Raw genomic sequence first — 18,809 nt, forward strand, 5'->3', positions numbered from 1 at the left:
AGCCTTATAAAACCAAGGAATTTGAGTAAATAAAGGAATGTTTTTTGTGAAGAAGCAGGGGACAACTTCCTGCTCCTCTGAGAAGCATACTTAAAACTACTTAATGGAGCAGGTTCTCCTTTGGAGTCACTAAAGATTTTGACAGATTATTACTCTGTATCTTTTTTATCTAGGCTTCATGCTAAACACCCTCATTTCTGTTGGTATCTGGGTATTCTACCATGATCATTTTTGCTATCTTCATTTCAACAATGTCTATTGACACAAAAAGCTTAAATCTGTAAACTGAAAAATGTTTTTACTCTCTTTCAAACTAACACCTATCCAGGTTTCTAGGACCTAGGATTTTTTTTTTTTCTATCTAGTATTAGGAAAAAAAAAATGTGATTTCAATTTCCATGTGTTTGAAAATCTAATAAAGTCACTGAGTAATCTAAGGATCATAGCTAATGCAAATAATTTAAGCAGATTAGATTTTAAATAATATGAATCACCTTATGAATTACAAAAGAGAATACAAATTCCTTACTGCTACCAAAACAATTGTCATGTCAAGTAAAGTTACATATAATTATTAGCCATTACTCTGTCATTACATGACACCTTTGTGAACTTAAGGTTAACAAGAGTACACTAAAAGAGAGTAGAATTCATTTGAACTAGATTTAACTGTTCTTAAATCAGTTGTCTACCAAAAATAAATTGAATATGAGGTTATAGAATATTTTTATGTTCATATATTTTTAACACTAGTAAAATAAAGAAGTTGAATTATAATTAAGAAGCAAGGGAACTGGGGATATAGCTCAGTGTAGAGTGCTTGCCTCACATGCACAAGGCCTTTGGGTTCAATCCTGAGCACCAAAAAAAAAAAAAAAAGCAGCTTTGTGCAATCAGAGAAATGAAAAATTGTACCCCACTTGTGTAAAATGAATCCAAAAAAAATTAAAAAAAAAAAAAGCAGGGATGAATCTAACAAACAGGTAGTGCCCAAGAAGTCTTCTGTTTCTTATGCAGCCAGTAGAAAGTGAACATTCATATCACATTGAAATAACAGTTGTACTTAAATTCTTGGCTAAAGAAAAAAAAAATCTATGATTTTTAGCAAATAAAATTAACTGTATAGTTAATGAGTTTTAATTTGGTTACTTTTAAATTGTGATCAATTTTATTATTTCATATAAGAAATTTAGACTTTCCATGCACACACTCACACCATATACATGCACGCACGCACACTCCATGCACACACTTCATGCACTCACTCATGCCACACACACACACACACACACACACACACACACACACAATTACTTATGGTTTAAACTTTCTGATGTTAAACTTCAAAACTAATGCCATAAAGTATATTTTAAGCAATTTCCTTGTTTATATATCTTTATTTTTATGATGGTGAAATATATGACACCCTAAAAATTGTTCATGAACAAAACTCTGGGGGAAAAACAACTCTTGTTGAACAAACTCTTTTTTTTCCCAACAGGTTTAATATTGACTATCTCTCATTCAAATAAAAGAAAAGATTTTCTGGAATCTAAAGGTGTTTTAAATGGGTAAAAATGTATTTCTTTACCTATGGGGAGCAAGCAGAAATAATTTATTTCTATGGGAAAAGCAAAATTTCTCCTAGAATTTGGGCTGGGGATGAACCTCAGTGGTAGCTCACTTGCCTAGCCTGCATAAGACCTTGGGTTCAACCTCCAGAACTAATTGAAAAAAAAATCACCTAGAATTTAACTTAAAAAGTTTTAATGAAATCTGAAATCAGTCGATGGCCTCTGCCCTTTTCCTGAAAAATTCCTTACAAAGGAATTCAACTTTAACTAAGATCTTTAACTCAGATCATAGATTTATGTGTTATATGTAATAGTGTCCAAAATATTTTAGCATGCTCAAATTACCAGTATTATTACTCTTAGTACAGAGAGTTACCTATTTATTTTTTCCACATTTTTATTGGTGCATTATAGTTGTACATATTGATGGGATTTATTGTTACATATTAGTACATGCACACAATATAACAATACAATTTGGCCAGTATCACTCCTAGCATTTCCCCTCTCCTTCGTTGCCTCCCACCCTTTAGTCCCTTTCCTCCACTGATCTCTCTTTGATTTTTATGAGCTCCACTCCCACCTTTGTTTTCCTTTTTCCTCTCTAACTTCCACATATGAGAGAAAACCTACAACCCTTAACCTTCTGAGTTTGACTTATTTTACTTAACATGATGGTCTCTAACTCTATCCATTTTCCTGAAAATGCCACAATTTTGTTTTTATTTATGACTGAATAAAACTCCATTGTGTATATATACCACATTTTCTTTATCCAGTCATCCTTTGATGGACACCTATGCTGGTACCATAGTTTGGCTATTGTGAATTGTGTTGCTATAAACATGGGTATGCGTGTATCACTGTAGTACTCTGATTTTAATTCTTTAGGATAAATGCCAAGAAGTGGTATAGTTGGGTCATCTGATGGTTCCATGCCTAGTCTTTTGAGGAGACAGAGGCAGAGGTTACCTATTGAAACTTACCCTTCTTTTTACCAGTTTCTTTGCTCAGCATTGGGTTTTGTTTGCTTGTTTGTTTGTTTTGACATCTCCTTTCTTTCTTCTGGGTTCTTCTTTCTGAAATTCTTTAAGATAGGGCCTGCTAATAAAAAATCTGGCTTTTAAACTGTCTTTATTTTGCCTTATTTCACATAGAATTCTTTATTTCTAATATTTGGAGCCAAATAATTAAAAGAGATATAAATCAATAAAAACTGGACATAAATACTTTTTAACTTCTAGGTTGCTCTGGACAGAAAGCAGTAGTGGACAATTTTAATTATAATAGGTAATAGGTAATGTATGAACTTTGAAGATGCAAAAGCTAAACTTACGATATTTAAGTGTCTTTTTTGTTGTTGTTAAATGAAGCCAATTGAGAAAGAAAATGCCCCATTTTAGAATTGTCAAAAATATTATATAGATTTTCAAAGATTAAAACCTTACTTTTGTATGAAAACGAGATCAATTTCTCATTTTGATTTCTGATTTTCATGTTGATAGTACTCAAGGAATAAAATCAGGATCATATTTTAGGTGGGAAATAGTCTAAAGTTTTATATATTGTGGCATAAAAAGTATGATCATCAAAAAGAAAAATAAAATAGATTACTATAACTAAAGAAGAAATGAACAGAAAATGCACTAGTGCCTTTCCATCTTGAGTAGGCATAGATTAGAGAATAGCCAGATAATAGTCATTTTTAGCCTTCCTCTTAAATAATGATACAGTATAATCTCATTTTTTTTTTTTACTTTCTTTTGTCTTCAGTGCAAGTTCCTGTGTGATTGTACATAATCAAAATATTGGAGCAGATTTTCCCTGGAGCAATTTCTCAATTGTGGTGGAATATAATTATGTAGAACACTCTTGTTGGTCTAAACACTGTGAAATTTTGAATATTCCTTATATGGCCTTTAAAGTGATTCTTCCAGACACAGTTTTAAAGAGTAAGCTTATACCAATATGCTTTTTTGTTCCATTAGAATAAAAACTTTTTTTTTTCTGTTTATAACCTATGGAAAGAAAATAAGCGGTGGCAGAAAACATTGTATAGTTATGTAAATTTCCATGTCTTTGTGATCATTCCTCTTTTCCTATGTGAATTGATCTTGTCTAGACATTCTGAGTTTCCTTTTTAAGTCCTTTGCCTGTTTATCTTTGAATTACATTTATTCTTATTGGTTTTCATTTATTCTTATGGTTGTTGTACATAATTTAAAAATTTGATATAAACCACCATATATTTATACAGCAAATGTCCAATATATACTTAAGTGAATAATACAGATAGACAATAATCCTATTTTTTCTTGCTTTTTTAAAGTGAGTGTACATGTATGAGTATAAGCAAATAAATATATAGAAATGGAAAAAGTCTAGAAATATATATTAACTATTTTTGGTATATAATAGTTTTAGTAAGTTCTATTACTCTTATTTCTGTGTAGAGGATAACATTTTTTAAATTTTATTCTTCAGATCTTTATTCAGATTTCTTATATTTTATGATGAATATTATTTTTATACTACTCCTTGAACATAAAATTCATTATTTTCGTATTCAGTAAAAATAGAAAGAACTGGAGTACGAGGGGGAAAAAAGAAATACATATGCATTTTCTTTTATTTAGGAAGCACCTTGCCAGATAGATTTGGTGGTTTTCTTCTGGAAATTCAGATTCCATATGTGTTTTTTGCCTCCGAAGGAATTCTTAATACTCCAGAAATACTTCAGCTGCTAGAATCTAAGTAAGTTATTGATTTTATAACTTAAGCAAACATGTATGTATTTATATTGATAGACTAAATATTATGCTCAGTGTAGCTCTATATCTGACCTAAACCTGGAATTATACAAGAAGAGTTTTCCAGAAAGTTTTTTTATACATGTATTCCAAGACTATACCCTCATAATTATTGAATATTGTCTTTTTTTGGTAATATTTACCAATTTTGTTGACAAAAGTAAAATTTAATTGTTCCTTAAATTTATATTTTACTTGTATTTCTTTTGATACCAACAAATATAAACATGTTATTCTCTGAATGGGATGTTCAGATCTTTGGGTCATTGACAGCATTAAGAAAATATTCTTGTCTAGGTAAATTTAAAAACTACCTGGGAAACAGGACTATGAAGTTCTAAATAAATTCTTTTTAGATCTTTAGTTCTATCATAGCACAGAAGTTGTCATAGGAATATTGGACCTTGGGCTGCATATCAAGGAAAGATAATTGAGTTATTTTGATATCTTAAGGCTGTAGGACATTCATAGAAAACCATAAACTTATAAAAGGTGGTTAAAGTGTAGGTAATAGCTGGGGGTATAACTCAGCAGTAGAGCCATGCTTAACAAGTATGAGGCCCTGGGTTCAATACCCAGTGTTAGGGGTAGTTGTGGCTCGTGGATAGCTCCCAGAAAAACACTCCGCAGAAACGAGGTCTCACACAAGGGACTTTATTTTATGCAGACGATTCACGTCCTCTGGGAGGCGGGGGAAGAAAGAAGAGAAAGATGGCGTGTGGCCTCTCCCAGATATTGGAATCTCAGGGGCTCAGAGGAACCAATAGCATGTTAGGACATAATGTGGGAGGCAGGAAGATTATGGCAGCGTAAGCCAGAAATTCCTGTAACATAAGAGGCGGGAAGAACGCAGACTGACAGGTGATGGGCAGGCTGGAAATTCCTGTAACGGGACAGGCGGGCAGAACGCAGATTGACAGGTGGTTGGGAGGCCGGATTCCTTACACCCAGCAGCCACCCACCCTAAAAATGTAGGCCAATTTGAAGGAAAAATAAAAGAAAATTCTGATAAATGGAGAATGTTTTAGTCTCATAACATGATGTTTTCATTTCATGAATTATTACCTAAAGAGCTAGAATAACTTGTTCAAGACATTTATAATGGTAGCATGTGCCATAAATACCTAAGGCAGCATGTATCTCAATGAGTTTGTTTTATATACTGAATAAACCATAATTTACTTCCTAAAATTTGTAAAGTGGAATAAATGGAAGTGTGGAATAAAAAGTACAGTGATTTGAATAACTTAATAAGCAGGAGGACAATAAAACTTTCCTTGAAGAATTTTTCTTAGCCATTTCATTTCTTCACCAAAGACTATTGTATTTTATAGCTACAATATCACACTAGTGGAAAGACACTGCAGTGAGTCACTGAAACTCTTTGGAACTACAGAATGTTATGTAATTATGACAATTGATGAACAGACTGCTATAATTTTACAGGTAAAATTATGCATTTAAAAAACATAAACTATGTATAAGAAAATACTTTAAAATACATATAATTGTGTAATCTGTTATTGTATTTTTATAGGAAACTTTAATCTATTACTGATTTTTTTCTACATTTTGCAAATGGGCCACAAGTGCTAAATTATTACTGTGGAAATTTACTATTACCAAACCGATTTGATACCTTATAATTTTTAATATAAATTTAAGAAAAGGAAGTATAGTATCTTTAATATCAAATTTTGACCTGTTTTAAAATACATTTATAAGATAATTATAGTATAGAAAGCTTTAAAAAGCAAATCCCAGCCACTATTTTTCTTACAAGAGGGTAATATATTAATTGATTATTGGTAACATGACATTTCCTCTAAGGCAAATAGGGATTGCTTCTAAATCAGTTGGTTTTTAAAGAGAGATTTTCTTCAAACATACATATAGTTTGGAATTTCAGATATATAAATCTCCCTTTATGTGTGCTTGATTGGAGTACCAGTTGGAAAGAAATTATAGGAGGAGTGGGGAACAGAAGTCAGGTTTGATGAACAGTATAGATTTTTGGCAAATATGTTAAGGTACAGTCTTGACGAGCAAAGTTTATAAGAATTGCATGATGGAAAAACACAATTCTGTTAGATTTTTAAAAAGATATTGTGTCTTACATATTTAAATTCTTAAAAATAATTTATTTTCCATCTGACAAAACTGTTTGAATCTACAGTTGCATATTGTCTGAAGGACAATTGCTGAATTACTCACCCTATCAAAAATTACTCATGTTAAAAGAAAAGGGAATTCCAGACTTTTAGGTGGGAATTCCTAGGAAGTTCAATAACTGCTGCCTTCTCATCTCCCTTGAGTAAGCATGCAGCGCAGTTTATCTCATAGGTTTTTTTTTTTTTTTTTGGGTGTTGGGGATCGAACTCAGAGTCTTGTGCTTGCAAGGCAAGCACTCTACCAACTAAGCTATCTCCCCAGCCCCCTCATAGGTTTTTAAACATATTATCCATTGCCTTTAGAGTACCCAGATCCCAGTCCACAAAAGACATTTCTAGTACAAGGGCACTCTGTACGCTTCTTTCTTCATATCTATGACCTTAATAGATTCATGACCTTTCCTGCTGAAGCTCTCGATTAGTCTTTTTATGATTTTTATGTCAACTGTAGCTTTTCTCCTGCTACTTTCAGTGTGATTTTAATTTTTCCACGAAATGGGAGCCCATATCTATTCCTCTTCTTGAGTTACGTTATATATCGTATGTTCTTAAATTTTGACAATACTTTTGTGACAACTAGTCAACCTAATACATCTTTATTTTTCTGATAGAACCTAGAAGAATTGAATTACAAGAAGGCATCAGACAATATCATTATGAGATTGATGGCATTGTCATTCCAATACAGCTACTGTTGGATGATATTATATACCAAAGAAATATTAAATTCAGAGTAGGTAAAGATTTCTTCATCCAAAGTCATGTTCATAGTTCTTATTATTCAGTCTTTATTTTTTAACCGAAGATGGATTAAATTCAGGGGCACTTGACCACTGAACCATATCCCCAGCCCTTTTTTGTATTTTATTTAGAGACAGGGTCACACTGAGTTGCTTAGGGCCTCGCTGAATTGCTGAGGCTGGCTTTGAACTTGTGATCCTCCTGCCTCAGCCTCCCAAGCCGCTGGGATTACAGGCATGCACCACCTCACCCCGAAGTCATTTTCTTTTAATAGAGATAGCTATGCAAATTTTGCTCATCTAGTTTGCTTTAAGTCAGGAACTCTAAAGATGGAGAATCAGAGGAAAACAAACTTAAATTTTGGAGACAATATATGCTGGGCATTCTGTGTAAATTATCCTTTCCTTCCCACATCTCACTAATCATTCCTGCTTTAAGTGTTTTATTATTTTGTAATTCTTAGCTATTTTTGGCATTGCCTTCTTTTTAATCACCAAGACTGGAAAACAAATCTTTTAGATTCAGCCACTGGATTTTCACTTCCATCTATCCTCTCCCTCCATTTATATTACCAGTGTTTTAGTTCAGATTCCCATTACTTAATGTGAACTGTTATAAAAGATAATCACTGTCTTTTTTCTTCCCATCTCCAGATGTCTCTCAGTGTTCCTCTATATCTTGTGTTATGCATGCACTCAATTGGTATTCCTAAAACCAGACTCTGATTATTTCACTCTTATTAGAAGCTTTTACTGATTTCCTTGTAAATCTGTACCACCAACTCACCCTAATATTCAAGGTCTTCAGAATATAATTCTAATCTGTTTTCAGACTTAATTTTCACTGCTTTCCATTTTAACCAAAGATCTGATGGATAACTTGATAACATACTTTTGCTTTACTACTTCTCCTTTCCTCATAATTTCTTTCTCCCTATGATATTTTCTACTTCCTTTAGTTCATTTGATGAATTTGTGCTTATTTTTCAGGACCTATCACCAGATACCATTTTTTTCTATTCAACCTTTCCTCAACTAATACACACAGATATTCAGATGTGGCCTTTCCATCCTTTGAACTGCTTAGCTCTCTATTTTTCTTCATCTTTATTTTCATTTTTGGAGTACTTGTTTTACAGCACAGAGCATGTTGATTTCATATGATAAATACTTGGTAAACACTTCTTAATTAAATAAATGAATTTTTCCTACAAACCTGCAAACTATTCTTACTCATTTTTTTCCTGCAGTACCACATAGCACATGCCACATAACTCATGGTAGAGGAATTTTTAAAATATATTCTTTAATTAGTTACTAGAGAAGGTGTAGATATCTTCTTTGACATTACCTGTGTGCTTTTTCTTTACTTCTCGTTTGACTTCCTTTTTGTTTACTGCTATATCCAACTCTTCACATGAAACTATAAGTTAGAATGTAAGAGTCTAAACAACTTGGTTCTTTTCCCTTTTTTCTATTAACAAATACCCTCTAGCAAGTCATTTAAAATATGTTTTTCATTTCTGCCCCTAAAAAATAAAAATAATAATTCAGGTTTAAATCCTTCATTTTGAAGATTAATAAAGGTTGTAAAATATTTTAAGCTTGATACTTAAAAGTGTTGTAGATAAAATAACTGATTTGGAAATTTTCTAAAGTTGTTTATCAGATTACAATCTCCCTAGAGTTCAAATGGTGCAGTTAGTTGACATACAGGAGACTAAAAAATGATTCAAACTTATTTTTACCCAGATTTTCATAAAAAGAATTATGAAAGATAGTTTTATATTCACAATATAAAGTTATAATTTATTCACAATTATGTATTATTATAAAATGTAATTATTTCCCAAGCTTCTAGATATCTCAGCTCTATATTTTTAGATAATTGGAACATTTAGGAAATGTCTTCATCAACTGATCAGATGAGGGAAAATGAAAATACAAAAGAAATGGTTTGAATTATCTTAGTATTCATGCCATAAGTCCTGTTTGAGGAAGAATCAGAGGTTCATGAGACCACCCTAAGGTTTGATGTTTTGCTAGGATGATTTGTTATGAGTATGATTATACGATGTTGTAATTTATTGTAGTACAAGTTTACAAAGCCTTAAAAAGCAAAATAAGCAAGAGAAGTTCAGAGGGCACAATCTAGAGGAAACTTCTCCTAGTTCACTCAGATGTGCTTAATTTCCTCAACAACAAATTATGATAACACACAGCCTTTTGTCTAGTAGGGAAGCTTTATAGAGACACAGATCCCAGGGTTTTATAAGGGCTGGTTAGAGTGGTAGCCTTTGCCTAGTACATGTCAAAGTTCCAGATTCTAAAAAGGAAAGCAAGTGTTGAACAGAAACCACACTGTTTGTACAACAATTTAGGTACAGTGAGCCAGTCTCACTGTGACATTTCTATACATGCATATATTGTGCATAGATCACTGCCACACTCCCTTTTACCTTCTCTCCCCTTCTTTTCTACCCCTCTCCCCCAACTCCCTTCTCAGTTCCTAGTTCCTCTTCTACTTTCAGTTTTTTCTTTTTTTTAAGTTTCTGTATTAGAGATAAAATATGCAATACTTGTCTTTCTGTGTCTGACTTATTTTGCTCAACATGATGTCCTCCAGTTCCATCCATTTTCCTGCAAATGAAAGAATTTCAGTTCTTTATGACTGAATAATAATTCATTCTTTATGCCTGAATAATATCATATTTTCTTCATTCATTCATCTCTTAATGGGCTCCTGATTCCATACCTTGGCTGTTGTGAATAAAGTTGTAATAAACATAGGATACAGACGTTGCTTTTGTATGCGGATTTCACTTCCTCCAGAAATACACCCAGGAGTAGTATAGCTGGATCATATGGTAGTTCTACTTTTAGTGTTTTGAAGAACCTTCATAGTGTTTTCCATAGTGACTGTACTAATTTACATTCCCACCAATCATGAATAAGAGTTCGTTTTTTTCCACACCCTTGCCTTGCTATTTTTTAAAATATAATAGCCATTCTAACTGGGGTCAGATGGAATCTCAGTGTAGTTTTGACTTGCATTTCCCTAAGGGCTAAAGATGTTGGGCATTTTTTCATATATTTGTTGACCATTCATAGTTCTTCGTTTGAGAAGTGTCCACTTAGGTCATTTGCCCATTTTTTTAAACTTGAATTACTTAGTTACTTTTGTTAAGTTTTTTGAGGTTTTTACATATTCTGAAAATTAATCCTGTCAGATGAATACCTGATTCTCCCATTCTGTAGGTTGTTTCTTAACCCTGTTGATTGTATCCTTAGAAGAGATCCATTAGGCTGATGCAAATGTTGGAGTCTTTGGATCCAACAATGCTTTCCCTTGAACTTCTCAGTAATATGAACCAGTAATTTCTTCACTGTTGCTTAGGGTACCTCAAGTAGAAATATCCATCCACAGCTCAACCTTCACATCTGACCTGCTTAATAATTACAGAAGGAAAAATGAGTACTTCTTCTAACATAGCAGTTCTGGAAAAAGACCCAGGGAAGATTCTAGATATCAAGGCTCTGGTACCTGTTCATATCTGAACCTATTACTTTGACTAGGGTTACAGAGTATTCTAGTTGGCTAGGCTGTGGTCATATAATCATCCTTGGGGACAGTAAGTGGATGAGTTAAATTTTTTCCTTCACCCCATACCTCTCCTCCCAACACACATCCTCAGCATCCCCTGGAGTCTGCCACACTAGTAATATCCTAACCAGGTTATTCTACTAAAACTATGTAATGTGAAAAACAGAATTTTTTAGAAAATACAATCAAAGGTCAAATGAGTAGAACTATAGTAACATAATTCTTTTTAGGTATCATCTTACAGAAAAGACACTTCATCACCTAGCACTGATTTATGCAGCTTTGGTTTCCTCTGGGCTTAAATCTGAAGAACTGGATGTAAAGGTATTATATTCTTATATGCTTGTTCATAAGCATTTTTCATAAACAAAACTTGAACTCAACTTGAACTCAAGTGCCTACAAATAAAACTGCTTAAAAGTCAAATAAAAAACAGCTTCCAATGAATAGTTTTACCACTTAAACTTCTGTTTTAAAAGCTGTTTAGTGAACTTAAAATCAAATCCTATTTCATCTCTTAATTGCTTTTTAGACTTCTGTAAAAACATGGCAGGATATGAAGAAAAATATTGCTTGGTTAAAAATATCCTTATAAAAGTTGTACTAAGACTTAGTTGTAATGGATATTTTATATGAATAGGGTAATACACTGATAATCTCTATTAAATTTCCTGTCTCGGCTCTTTTTTCCAGTGCCCTACTCTGAAATTGAGACCTTTGTCCAAGTTCAGAGCTCAGCATTCTACATTATCACTTTACATTATTTCCTTTAAGAAACATACCCACAGATATAATTTTCATTTCTGAATACAATTCTTAATTTCCTCCCTGAGATTTCTTAACATCTACACCTATATTTTAGCAGTTTCCTGGAAATATCTTATATGAATATCCACAAATACCACAAATTCTACCATGTCCAAAACACAACTTCTCATCTAACCCCAACCTTAGTTTGTGGTGTCATTGTTATGGTCTAATCAGTAGCATTAGATTTTTAACTCTGCAGTAAAACTAGAATTTGTCTCTAATTCTATTGCCAACTGCTATTTTCCTAAATTTAGACCTTCCTCACCTCTTGCTTGGATTTTAAAAGTTCCTTACTAAATAATTTCCCTTTTTCTGTTCTTTCCCCACTCCGTTATATATACCAGTTATATTTCTGAAATATACCTGTGAAAATTTCACTCCCTAGACTGTAAGTTTCCGGAGGTCAGACAACATGTATATCCATATTTGTATTTCTGGTACCTAGCACAATGCCAAGTATACATTAAGTTCTGGATAAGCATTTGCTGTTGAGTTGAATTATCCTACTTAAAGAACTTCTGTGGCTTCCTGCTTAATTAAAAATGGAGTTCAAGCTCAACTGGATTCAAACTCCTCCACAGTTTGGCCCTAACAATCCTTCCTTTAACATCATTTTACTCAACATTTCCCTCACAAGCTCCCTACACTATCACTCCTCAGCCATTTCACAAGCATGTCATTCTGGTCCGCCTTCCCTGGGAATACTGTTATCCTTACAGTTCGCTGAGTTCTCTTTCCCTACCCAGCTCAAACACTACCTCCTTAAAAAAGTTTGCCCCAGTCTTACCCTTTCAGGAGAAATCTCTTCTTCATTATTCCAGTAACACTTCTTGTCTTTATTATAGTACAAGATATATATTCCTAAACCTTCACTGTGAAAGGCAAGAACTAGGTCTTTTTTATTTGTAAAACTTGTAGCAGCTAGCTTTAAAGCAGTGCTTTATATGAAGCAAAAGTATTTGATAAACACCTATTGAATAGATGAATAAAATTAAATTGTAACACAACCTGTTAAGAATATCAGCATACAATCTGTTTGAAACAGAATTCCAGATAATTTTGATCCTATGATACATATTAAACATAGAAATATAATTCTTGGAAAAATTATCTAAATAATTGAATGGAAACTATAAATTTGTCTCACTCAAGTGAGGTTTTATTATTTAATTAGGCTCTTCCCCACACATGCTAAAAAGTTATATGTAAATATACTTTTGAAATTATTCTTTTATACACATGTTACCAGTAGTGGTACTGTATTTCTGTACAGTGCTTGAGCCCAGAGAGAATATGCCCCAAGGAAGGCACCGGGGGATGAACTATGGATACTGCCTAGGCACAATCCCTTCCAAACCTAGGTCTGCTTCCACCTAAAGCAAACTATTCCAAAACTTTTCAGATTTTACATAATAATCTAAAAAGTAGGTCAGTTTTTCCATGGACTTTGAAAGCAACTATAGACAATTTGTTTTGTTGTTATTGTTGTTTTTGGTACTGGGGATTAAACTCAGGGGCACTCAACCACTGAGCCACATCCCCAGCCCTATTTTGTATTTTATTTATAGACAGGGTCTCATTGGGTTGCTTAGTGCCTTGCCTTTGCTGAGGCTGGCTTTGAACTCTCGATCCTTTTGCCTCAGCCTCCCAAGCTGCTGAGATTACAGGTGTGCACCACCATGCCTGGCCAGTACCTTGTTATTTACAGGCATCCAAAGGACTTAACCATAAAAGAAGTGCCAAAATATTTAAATATATTTTTTAAAATCAAAATAAAATACTGGTTAGTAGCATTGTGTTAAATGTTATTCTAATTTTTTAAATTATGTAAATTTTTATGAACCATGTTTGTAGAAAAATACATTAATGCACACATGCAAAACATTGAAAACAAATTGAGGAGAACATCTCCCAAGTCCAAACGTAAACCCCAGAATCCCTGCCCTAATTAATTTAAGGTCATACTCATTACTGCCATCATAAAATTTTGCTTTTCATTTAAATTTAAATTCAAAATTTCATTTAAGCTTATATTTAAATGAAAATGTCATATCTTCTCAAAACATTCAAACTAGCAATAAAATAAAATAAATTTGGAATTAAACAAGGTATTTCTATATTTTATATAATTAGAAAAAAATCCCTTTTTAAATACTTACATTCCCTTACTGTGTACTAACCATTTTGTATTTGTTATTTTTGTAAAAGAAAATATGGTCATAATTATTTTGTGAGATTTGTATTTTTCCCCCCAGGGTATGAACCCAAGACCTCGTACACACTAGGCAAGTGATCTGCCACTGAGTTATATCCCCAGTGTAAATTTCCACTACAGAACAGGATTCTTATATTTATAAAATATGATTATTGAGGTCATAAATACTCTGTCCACATTAAACTGCTAATCTACAGTCTTTCCTTCAATTGAATCTAAAAGGTGAAGAAGAGAAAGATAAATGAAAGCAAGAAAAAAAAGGGTTGCTACTTCTGAAAAAAGAAGGGCATGGAGGAAACAGAAAATAGAGGGTATTAAATTCTTTTTTAGATTTAAGTTTAATAAAGACACACACACACACACACACATACACACACATACACACACACACACACATATACACACACACACAGCATTTTGGCAGAGGCATCAGAAAGTATGATTCCCAGAATAATACAGGGAAATGACTACTATAAATCAAAACCTTATTTTTTTCCTTTCTGAATACATAAAATTCATTTATAAGTATGTTTTTAAAAAATATTTTTAATTGTAGATGGACACAATACCTTTATTTCATTTATTTATTTTTATGTGGTGCTGGAGATCAAACCTAGAGCCTCATATGTGTGAGGAAAGCACCCCACCACTGAGATACAACCCCAACCCCCACTTATAAGTATCTTTATTTTTAATTTTGGTTTTTCAAAAACACTGCACTATATTTTAAAAAGTCTTTTTGATGTATATTCCATATTTTTATTGGTACATTATAATTATACATAATGGTGGAATTCATTGTTACATATTCATATATGCACACAGAAAAAAACAATGTAGTTTGGTCAGTATCACTCCCCAATATTTTTCCCTTTCCCTTTTCTCCCTTTTTTTTTAAATTCTTATTTTTAGTCGAGAACTATTAGGGTTAACTTTCAAAAAAAAATATCAAGTATTTCTAGTGATATTCAAATTGCTTTTTCTAATAAAGATGAAACAACACTAAATGTTTTTGAAGACTTTATTAATAAATGCCAAACGGAGGTGAAGAAAAGCAATTTTTATTCCAAAAGTTAGAAAACAGCAGGAAATTAAAGAAGGAAAGAAAATTGATTATCCTCACAAATTAAATATCCTGGACTTCACAGATACATTAATAAAATATATCTAAAATGGTGTTAAAATTAAGAATCTACTGTTTTTAAACATTCTTGTTTAATTACAAATTATTTGTGAATGCTACATTTTGCTTCCTAATATTTCCTATAATCTAACACATAAAAATATATATTTTTTTAGCTTATAATTTGCCCAGGAGTAGAAGAGACTGCATTAATAATTCGACAAATTGCTGACCACAATTTGATGACCTCAAAGAAAGATCCTTATGAATGGCTGGATAAATCCTGGCTTGAAGTTTCACCATCTAAGGTTTATTTTTCTAAATGTATGGATTAGATGTTTGCAAAGCAAAACAGAAAGAAATACATGTTACCTGAATTTCCTTTCTGATAGCATTTTTTCCCCAGGTGTCCCAAATTGAGTGGTAAGTTTAATGACAAAATTTTAATCTGCTGGAGTGAGTAGAATAAATATGGGCCACTTTCAAAAGATTGCTGGCTAATTATGCTTTAAACTCTTTCTTAGGAAGAAATGTACTTACTTGATTTTCCATGTATTAACCCATTGGTGGCTCAGCTTATGTTAAATAAAGGACCCTCACTGCATTGGTTATTATTAGCAACTCTGTGTCAACTTCAGGACCTCCTACCCGAAGTTCCAGAAAAAGTGTTAAAGGTTAGTTATTTGAGATCCATATTCTTACATGAGTTTATTTCCTTTACCACAGGAGATTTAAAAATTAAGGTATCTGACTTTGTTTTGGGCTTCACATAGCAAAGAAATAATTTACTTAAACTAAATTTCATATAGAATTCTCATTAGCTATCAATCACATTATAAAACTTTTATAATTCAATAGTTTATCACATGCTATTTCATTTTGACATATCATTGTGTCCATAAATTTCAATTACACATGTATTTATATTACCTCTTGCAAAAATAATAACATCCTTCATTATAGCAGTGAAAAGGACTTCAACCTTATTGGTAATATTTTAAAATTCTCATCAAGGAAATAGTATTCATGTATAAATTGTATAACTAAAAATTCTATTGTTGCTGTGAATCTAAACTTCTCTGAAAAATAAAGTCTATTAAAAAATTGGTGGCTTGTGAGATAGCTCAGTTGATAGAGTGCTTGCTCGTCAAGCACAAGGCCCTGGGTTCAATCCCCAGCACTACAAAAAAAAAAAAAAAATGTATTATAAGTGATTAGAAAATGAATGCAAATTATGTTTTCTTTTAATGAAGCTGAATTAATTTTTGTTCCTGATAACATGGATCAATAAAGTATCTATGAATAGAATAATTATATTTTTCCTTCTTTCCATATGGATTAGAATTGTTATTTGCATTTACTAGACTGATGTTCATATTGCGTTGTACTGATTAATTTTTTAATTTTTTAGCATTTTTGTAGCATTACTTCCTTATTCAAGATTAGTTCTTCCTCCACAACAAAATCACCTCAAATTTCATCACCTCCGGAAGAGAGTAATCAGACTAGTACCTTTATTTCTCAGAATTCATCTTTGGTCTCTTCAAACTCTGTCATTCAAGAATATAATGAATATTACCCATACACAGGCTTAGGGGAGAGAGTGCAGGAATATGCAAATACTACTTCAAATTATAACTCTCCTCTTACGGAACTAAGAGAAATGCCAATTATTTTACCATCTGTGACTTCTTACAATCAGACTAACTATTGGAAAGACTCCCATTGTAGCCCCAAGATAGTGCAGAATAATCCTTGTCCAGCTAATACAGAATCAAAGGAAACAGCTCTTTACTCCTATCGAAACCAGAAAGATTCCAAGTCAGATGTCTTTTCTTTGGGCCTAACACAAATAAATTGTGAAACTCTAATATCACCAGTTGACACTCAGAGGGGAGTTGCCTCTAATTTTATAAAATATCAGAAAAAGGGAACACATGAAGCCAAAGGAACCACATATAAAGAAGTATCTGCTCCAGTCCTTTCAGGGGAGGACTCTCAACCTTCTCTTCCCTGGAACTTTAAAAAAAACATGTATGAAAAACAGAATCACTCATTCAACTTAAAATATGGAGCACAGCAGACTGCCTATGACAAATGGTACTCTCAGAAAGATAATTTATTCACTAATCAGCAACAATGTCTACCTGATGAATTAGAAGACTTCACATGTGAAAGTTCAAATGCTGGGACTAAAAAGACTTCGCGGAGAGAATCGCCACCTGTTTCCAGTTTGAATTTATTCTGTGCTTCTGATGCTAATGTAAATAAAGAATTCAGTAGCTTTCATTTCTACCAAAGAGCTGGAAAACCTTTAGGACAGAAAAGGCAACTTGAATCTTCATCTGATGTGGGAGTCAAGGAATCATTAGCAGGTACCACTATCCAACAGTTAATAAAACTACTCTTATTAAATTAAAAAGATAAAACCAGATCCAAATTTTAATAATTTTCTTATTTTAATTACTACACTGAAATTCTCCAATAACTTTTGTATCAAAGAGAAATCAAAACTTTTGGATCATAGAAAATAAATACAAAGAAGACATGTCGAATTTTTGTTTTAAAGGAACTATATTAATCATAAAACAGATAGATTCTCTCAAGGTACACAGAGACCAGGGTACCTCTTTGTTTAAGGTTCAGAGTCCATCAGGGTGAACTTAGAACCCATATTCTAATTAATGGGAACATACTGTAAGCCTTCAGGAATTAGAGAACCCTTCCTGAGTTGCTTCCAAAACCATTTCAGATTAGATTTTACTTAAAAATATTAGAACCAGGGCTGGGGATGTGGCTTAGTGGTAGAACACTTGCTTAGCATTGCACAAGGCCCTGAGTTCAATCCTCAGTACTGAAAAAAAAATTAGGAACCAACAGAATCCTTAGAGATCATATGTAGTATAATTTCACAGAAGAGGACATTGAAATACAGGGAGATTTAACTATCTGCACAAGGAATATGCATTCTAATATTTGATACTGAACCCTTAGGAAGTTGTATGTATATTAAAATGTAATTTTTAATAGTTATTATTTTACCCCTATTTGAAATTGTTAACAGTCTAGATAAGTGACAGACAGGATCCACTTGAACTGCTGGAAAAAAATAGCTACACTTTACTATTATATGCAATAAAATGGTTTTCCTTTTTCTCCTTTTAATAGGCTTAATGTACTCACAGCTACCACAACTCAAAAAACGACGTCTAATATATGAAAAAGTCCCTGGAAGAATAGATGGACAAACCCGGCTGAAGTTTTTCTGAAATAGGGAAAGAACAGCGTTATATGCCATATTCCATGACAGTTATGACAATTCTATAACAAAATTTGTTAGGTTTGCTTATACATTAAAGAAAATTTACTTATTTTGATGTTCTCAGTGTTTCTGTATTAAATTTTCATAACATTCTGTCTTATAGTTTACATCTTATAGTTTGCATCAGTAAAATATTCTGATTTATCAATTAGTGTAATAATTACCATAATTCAAAATATCTTCCAGATTCACCTAAACATTTTGAACCTTTTAATGAGTCCCTGTCACAGTCTTAACATTCTGAATCTTTTAATGAGTCCCTGTCACAGTCTTACACTTTGGATCAAGAATAGAAGGTCGCACGTTTTAGTCAGCTTTTTCCCTGGTGTGACTAGAACACCTGGCAAGAACAATTTTAAGGGAGGAAAAGTTTATCTGAGGGCTCACAGTTTCCGAGTTCTTAGTTCGTAGACAGCCAACTCCATTCCTCAGGCAGAACA

General features: G+C 32.7%; 1 protein-coding gene across 1 annotated transcript in view; it reads left to right on the forward strand.

The window, feature by feature from the left end:
* Shoc1 (shortage in chiasmata 1) overlaps positions 1-18,344 on the forward strand; it is a 121,120-nt gene extending 102,776 nt beyond the window's left edge. Inside the window, exons 18-27 of the mRNA XM_047525047.1 lie at positions 1,502-1,571; positions 3,348-3,526; positions 4,211-4,328; positions 5,719-5,830; positions 7,167-7,288; positions 11,130-11,223; positions 15,224-15,355; positions 15,572-15,721; positions 16,459-17,422; positions 18,216-18,344. Of these exons, the coding sequence (XP_047381003.1) occupies positions 1,502-1,571; positions 3,348-3,526; positions 4,211-4,328; positions 5,719-5,830; positions 7,167-7,288; positions 11,130-11,223; positions 15,224-15,355; positions 15,572-15,721; positions 16,459-17,422; positions 18,216-18,316 (2,042 nt within the window). The 3' untranslated portion in view covers positions 18,317-18,344. The remainder of the gene's footprint in view (positions 1-1,501; positions 1,572-3,347; positions 3,527-4,210; positions 4,329-5,718; positions 5,831-7,166; positions 7,289-11,129; positions 11,224-15,223; positions 15,356-15,571; positions 15,722-16,458; positions 17,423-18,215) is intronic.
* Positions 18,345-18,809: the final 465 nt, after the last annotated feature.

Source organism: Sciurus carolinensis, chromosome 14 (assembly GCF_902686445.1).
Source record: "Sciurus carolinensis chromosome 14, mSciCar1.2, whole genome shotgun sequence".
NCBI classification, from domain to species: Eukaryota; Metazoa; Chordata; class Mammalia; order Rodentia; family Sciuridae; genus Sciurus; species Sciurus carolinensis.